The sequence below is a fragment of the Austrofundulus limnaeus genome, unplaced genomic scaffold, assembly GCF_001266775.1.
Source record: "Austrofundulus limnaeus strain Quisiro unplaced genomic scaffold, Austrofundulus_limnaeus-1.0 Scaffold92, whole genome shotgun sequence".
In the NCBI taxonomy this organism is placed as follows: Eukaryota; Metazoa; Chordata; class Actinopteri; order Cyprinodontiformes; family Rivulidae; genus Austrofundulus; species Austrofundulus limnaeus.
Window position 1 is genome coordinate 1,013,947 of NW_013952494.1, and position 7,185 is coordinate 1,021,131.

At 39.6% G+C, this 7,185-nt stretch overlaps 1 protein-coding gene across 1 annotated transcript in view; it reads right to left on the reverse strand.

The window, feature by feature from the left end:
- adgrv1 (adhesion G protein-coupled receptor V1) overlaps nt 1-7,185 on the reverse strand; it is a gene marked incomplete in the record, with an annotated part of 123,624 nt that overhangs the window by 91,954 nt on the left and 24,485 nt on the right. The window contains 9 exon segments of the mRNA XM_014012531.1: nt 289-468; nt 1,612-1,985; nt 3,766-4,500; nt 4,584-4,807; nt 4,956-5,082; nt 5,898-6,158; nt 6,272-6,395; nt 6,498-6,661; nt 6,770-6,950. Coding sequence (XP_013867985.1) covers nt 289-468; nt 1,612-1,985; nt 3,766-4,500; nt 4,584-4,807; nt 4,956-5,082; nt 5,898-6,158; nt 6,272-6,395; nt 6,498-6,661; nt 6,770-6,950 — 2,370 coding nt within the window.

Below are 7,185 nucleotides of genomic sequence, written 5' to 3' on the forward strand. Positions count from 1 at the left end.
TATATATATTATCCTGACTGATTCAGGTTTTAAGTATAAGAACGTCCTAACACCTGTTTCTTGAAATGTAACTTTCCATGCTGGCCACCTCTAGGAGGGGCTGTTTATTAAGAAATAGAACAGCTGAATGACCATAAGTCTGCTGTTAAAGTTGACATCAGGAATTGCTTCTAATTAAAGTTACTATGTACTGTGTACAAAAAATACTTCTTTAAAAACTGGTTTGAATAAACCACAAACACTCCAGCAGGAAGAACTTTCCTAGCCTCAACTAAGACTTATGTTCACCTCAAAGCGCAGTCCAGGCTTGAAAAGCACGGCTCCAGTTGCGTTAACAAAATCCAGATGAGCTGTGCTGTCATTTCCCAAGCTGCCCAGCTGGGTGACGGTATAGTTAACGTACACATAATCCAGAGCACCTCGTGTGCGCTCAATCACACAAGAGATGGTGGAGCCTTCTTCTGCAGTCTGCACGCAGAGGAATAAAAACAAGTTAGCGCTGTTTATTAGAATGACCTGATCCAACCTTTGATGGAAAAAAAAGGAACAACAAATTGCACGTATGACTCTGTCTTTATCGATGCAGAGTCAAACAAATGAAACGTTCTGGTTCTGATGGAATGCCGTCTCAAGGTATATGCCATCTGCTGTGCTGGCAGAAACAAGGAGCAACATCTCCTGTTACCACTGATGGAACTCCAGATCCACTTCCATAGGAATGCCCTGACTGACAGACTTCTGCTGCATCACCAGCTGTCGCTTTACCTGAGACGCGCTAACAGGAGAACTCATTCAGTACAAGCAAAAAGGGGCCGCATGCTCACCCTGCAGTCAAGCATGCAGACTGATGAAATATGCAGCAGCACGAGCACTGACAAACCACTGGGCTTACATTACATGTGTTTCTATCGATGCATATATTTACTGTGCAGACAGAAATGAGTGAAATAGATGACACTACTGCAACTTTAGCAATATAAATCATTATGTTTTTTTGGAATTCTTCACATAAAAACATCTAAGCCATCTTAATATCTGAAATAAACTTAAGACTAAACTAAAGTTTCAACACAAACTTTAAAGAAGTCAAAAACGTAGCTTCATGTTATTATTATGACCCTGCTGTCAAACACAGTGATAGCAGTATCATGCTAAGGGGGAGGTTTTTTTTTTGTTCATCAAGGCTGGGAGATTAGTCAGGACAGTGGAAAAAACATAAAAAACAAAATTAGTCTTCTTTCTGGTCCAAAATTTTACATTACAGTGAGCCCCTTCAGAAAAACAATCCTAGAGAAGAGATTCAATCCAGAATTAAAACATATAAAGCTAAAAACTTGAAAATAACTGTACAATGCCTTCCCTGCATAAATAAATAAATAAATAAATAAATAAATAAATAAATAAATAAATAAATAAATAAATAAGTGTTTTCTCATCAATCTCGTTAAAATATTCTAAAATGACAAAAGTATGCTATCAGTTAATTATTCTTGGTAGAAATATTTAGACTTCTTCAGGCTACATGGGAACACAACATGTAGAAAATGACATGAAAATCAAAAGAAATGGTTTGAAAACTGATTATGAGCAAAGCTAATCGCCTGCACTTACATCAGGTATGCAGGCACCAGTGAACCCGAAAAGCCCGTTGGCGTTGTCACTCTTCATGATGCGCAGAACAGCAGTGGGTCGGGGAAAGGGAAGGCGAGCACCGCCCTGCACGGCCACCAGCTGCAGGTAGAACACCTCCTCTCCCTCCTCCAAGTCATCATCACGGACCTCCACCACAAACGACTTCTGCCTCTCATCCTGCCAGTACCGCAGGTAGCCCGAGATGTTCCGCAGGTCCGTTTTAGGGGGCTGAGCATGGAGTTCATAAATCTGGCTATGGTTGAGCTTGGTGTGGTACAAGCGGACATCCTGGAGGAGGCCGGTGTAGCGTTGTTTACCCTCAACGTCTGACCCGATAAACACCGAAGCATGTCCTGCAGCAGAAGCACCAAAAATATAATATTTAATATTAACAAATCCTTATTTTTCATTTTACTGAATTTAATTTACATCTAAAATTATTTATTTAATTTATTGAAAAAACCTAAATAAAAAATTCCATTTAAAACAATGTATATCAAACACAGAGTAAAAAAGGGTGCATAAAGAAGAAAAGATATTAGTATGTCTGGCTCTTATTAAAAAAACTACAAACACAACTTAAGCTTGAACAACCAAATCATAAATTAAATGAAATACATATCAGAATTTTTTGATTTATTTATTATGCTCAACTTTGACCATTATCAAACATCTTTATTTATACCAGGAAAAAAAAAGATAAAAACAAACTGTGGAAGTAATTTGGTTGTATTTATAAAGAGAACCTTGATTAAGGTCATCAGACGCCTTGGTCCAGCCCTTTCTTATTAATCATTTATACACTTACACCTCTAAAGCCAATTACTGCCTGTACTTGAACAATAAGGGCCAACTTCAGTCACATTGCATCAATTAGCGAGTACAGAGCCAACAGAAAGTGAGTATCTTCTTGTACAAAAAATAAAATAAAATAACATGACCTGATTGAATATTACTATATTTTCTGTGGCCAGAGGTAGAAAAAGAGGCATCAGATTTTTTTTTCATATAACTTTTTTTTTGTGTGTGAAATACCAGCTTTTGTCTGCAATAATTAGAAGAAGATGTCAATTCCTTTCAGCAGTGTTAATGGGCAACAATATAGAGGCTTGACAGCCACTCAAAGCCCCAGCCGTGCAGAACAATGAGGGAGCAACTGAAAGGTGCATGGGGTGAAGGTCTGCGAACATTTACTGTAAATGTAAGAACTTAAGGCTTCTACAGTTGCGGTTAAGATGAGAAACAGCTAAGAAGCTACCAAAACAGCCTTCGCAAAACATTTACACTTGGTGCAAATGAAGCCGGGGACGAGGCTGTTAGAAAGAAGTTTTCACACAGCTTTAAATGCAAATTACTTGGTCAAATTAACACATTTTTGTTCCCTTTAATAAAAGCAGAGGCCTGTTTTTGATACAAGCATTTGAAATAGCGAAGTCCAACTACTGTCCCTAAATCAAAAAATGAACAAACATTGTGGAGAAACTGCTCAAATTTCATAAACAAAATATAAGTGGGATATGATAGATACATCCAAGCCTAACACTATTCTCAGTCATCTGCTGTAGCTCAAGTATGGAGCAATATTTTTCAAATCATTATGCTTGAATTCATGAGACATTTTTTAAATACCGGAAAAATATTCCTAAAGTTCCAAAGTAAATTTTACAAGGAAAAGAGACAGTTCGACAAGACATAAGGCAGACATCTCATCAGACCAGTGCAAACAGAATATTCATTATGCTTGCTGACATTTTTTAACAAAGTGTGATGATACTGTACATATTCTACACATTTAGCTTTCTACTGCTGTCCATACCTTTTTAAATAAACTTTATAGGGTCTTAATACCAAAAAAACAAAAGAGGTTTGGTGAAACCAGATCAGCTAAAATTCTGACACTGTCTGGAATAATTTTAGCTTGAGATAAACGTTTCCCCCAGGTGCTGGCAAGAGTTATTGCCAAGAAGCATTGTTACAACAAAGGCGTAATCTACCAACCACAAAATTTTGCTACTGTTTGTGCTAAGTTTTTATGGCATCATAAAACAGTTGCATACATTTTAAGCATTTTTTAAAAAAAAACAAGCGAGATAAATTAGGTACAACTACTAAATGTTTCATGAAGCAGCTCACCATCACTGATGCCTTCTCCTTTGATGCTTTTCAGCCCTCCAGGTATAGGAGCCCCATCCAAGAGAAACTCAACGATCCCATCGTCACATGTTATGATGACATGTAGCCAGGTATTATCTTCCACAAGCTTCTCAGAGGTGGCCCTGGCTATCTGGGTATTATTTGAGCCTGTGGCTGTGTAGTAGAGCATCACTGTAACATGTGACCCATTGGTGTGGACCTTCACTCCATAATACAAGCTACCATTTCTGGTTCCTTTGGACATTATGAAGCCATCGGTGTTCAGTGTGGGCACCAGCCAAGCTGAGAAGGTGAAGTTTCCTATAGCAGCAGGGGAATCTTCGGCAGAGATGGTTCCATATGCTCCTGGAAGCCCAGAGAAAAAACGAGCATCTGTGGCTGAGTGGGGTCTCCTGGCATAAGGCCTGAGCTCAACTGTATCTGGAAACGAAGCTAGTAGCAGCAGATCGTCCATGAGAGGAAGACCCTGTGGGAACTGTTCAGATACAATCTCCCAGGATACTCGCACGTCACCAAACGCGCCCTGTTGTCTGACAATGGTGAAGGACGTGACATCCGTCATGTCATCTTTGGAGAGGACATCTTCAGCTACTTCTTGGTCTAGGTTGGTGGCAGCAATGGCAAAAACACCAAAGGGGTCATCATTGAAAGGGATGAGAACTGAAGCATTCAAAGACATATTTGCCAATTGTCCACCATCCCCAGGGTAACCGCCTTAAAGGAATTATAAACAGACGTTAAAATTTTCAAGACAAGAATTAAATTAAAAGGATTAGAAAATATTTACATGTTCTCACCTGAAATGTTTACCAGCCTGAGAACATAAAACTCATTAAACTCTGGAAGTTTATCAGAAATGGCTTCCAGTATGATGGGCTTGGATTTTTCCCCTGTAATAAAGGTGATGGAGCCTGATGTGTTTGTAAACTCCTGATTTTCTTTAAGAGGAGTAACTGAGTCATTGGCAAACAGCTGCCAGAAGACTGTTACGTTACCAAAATGTCCTCTCGCTCGCAAGACACTGCAACCCAACAAAATAAAAGCATTCGATTACAAGGAAAAACTCAAAAAAATAAACTTTAGAGTTTAACAATTTGTCAGTTTGTAAATAAAAAGAATATGATTTTTTTTATGTGAACACATTTTGTAAAAAGAAGCTTAAACCTTACTAAAAGCTATTGGTCTTGCCCTCTGCGACAGGTTTTTCCACACTTTCCAAAGAGAAAATTCCATTGGCGTCATCGTTGGCCTCAATCACAACTGTAGCCGTGTTTGCCCCGTACACAACGGCATCGCCTGTGAGCAAACATCAATTATCAGCTTAGATCTGAACCTAAAGTTACCATAGTACAAATCCTACAGACTGACAGATAAAACTAACAAGAACTGCATGGACAATACTGGCATTGTTTTTTGCAATTTCATGCACTAGAGGGGGGTTGTCTCATTAGCATAGCATACCATAACTGTGGCAACAAAACCAAGGAGAGAAAGGGTTTGAACAGTAAAGACTTTCTTAAGTAGATGTGAAGCACGGTATTTAATAATAAACACTTTGTGGGGGATGTATTTGGCTGTTTAGTCGCTTAAAACACTCTCAAAACTTCATTCAGTACATCAACATGACAAACTTTTGGCTTGCGTCATCATCTTCACATGTTTATTCCCTCTTAAGTGGGGCAATGAGAGGAATGTCAACCCACAATATGAGGTGGTTGATTTTAAACATCAGGGTTATTGACTTTTAAGTCAGTCTTGGTAAAGACAATATCCGGTCATAAACCAGAAACAGACTAAATCATTACTTGTTAGTCATTAAAGAGACAGAGGTCAACAAAGTGATCACACTTTGAATCTTAAAAAGCCTCATAATTAAATTCTGGTTTGGGCTGACAAACCATAGACTGTATATATCTAGAACTCTGACGGGAACCCACTCAAATCCAATAGGCAAACATTACCACAATCCTAAACTGCTTTATAATTATGGATTGTTATTCCAGTTTTACGGAAAGAGTTGATAAAACATTTTAATTTGCTCATGTCTTTGACTCTGAGAACATGCCTGCTCTCATCTCTTTCACCTAATCCAAATGAAATCACACACTCACCAGTGGCATTATAGAGAACAATGTAAAATAGTTCATCAGTCTCGGGTACGTCGTCATCTTTTACAGCCACAGAGATATTCTTCATCCATTCGCCTACATCATACATCAGCAACGTGTCATTATTCAGAACAGCGAGGTCATCCGGTGACGCGTTGCCGTACGCCACTCGATACATCACTGAAGCCACAAAGTTAGCCCGGCCTGCCCTTAGGACAGTGAAGTTGGCAACACCTCCTTCACGAACACGCACAACGACAGGCTCTGAGGTGAGCATAGAAGGAGGGATATGGGAGAGAGAGGCCACAGAGGAGAGACGGGTGAGTCATTGTATAACTTACTACAGCTAATCAGCTGATCTTTGACTAATTTATTACCAGAAAAGTAAATGGGATCATCATTCTTATTAATCCATAAACTGGCACTTAGTATGTTTCCCAGTCTCGCTCCACCGGTTGCATTTGACAGGACAATGGTGAAATTTTCCATGTCTTCTGGAATCTTAAACAAACAACAAAAAATGTTTCAAAAAGTAAGTGTAAGTAAGAATCATAATTACTGTATGTATTTGAATGTGTTTACAAGTTCAGTTTAACGTCTTACCTCATCAGGTACAGAGAAAACAGTGAGGTTTTTCAAGTACTCTCCTGCCTTGAAGGTAATGTTTCCATGGAGTGGGGTAACATCTCCAGACAAGCCCGGCTCTATGAACCAGGAAATTGTCACTTCTTCGAAGCGACCCCTGTTCCTCACTACGGGGTACACCGCTGCAGGAAAAAGAGAACAGTTTGAGTTCAGAAAATATAGCTTCACTGATGTTAGGTCTATTTTAGGTGTCGTAAGAGTTGACAGTATCTTTATTTTTTTTCATTTACCCTGAAAGCTCAAGTCCCCTTTACTTTCATTGATGGTCACTGTTAGCCCTGATTGGACAAATTCAATGACTCCATAGGGGTCGTCATTTTTCCGCACAGTGATGTTCACTTCCCTGTAGTTGCCAAGTCGACTGGGAGGAGTGCTGTAGCTACTGAGCACCACAGAGTATGTCTCGTCTAGCTGCGGGTAGACCAGGACACACACACACACACACACACACACACACACACACACACACACCTAAAATAAGCTTCTGAAGTTATGGGGACTGGGCTTTGGTCCCCACAAGGAGCATTTGGTCCCCACAAGGCTGCATTTTCCTGAGACACTGTCCCCATTCAGTAGCAGGAACAAGGAACAAGAACACACACACACACACACACACACACACACACACACACACACACACACACAC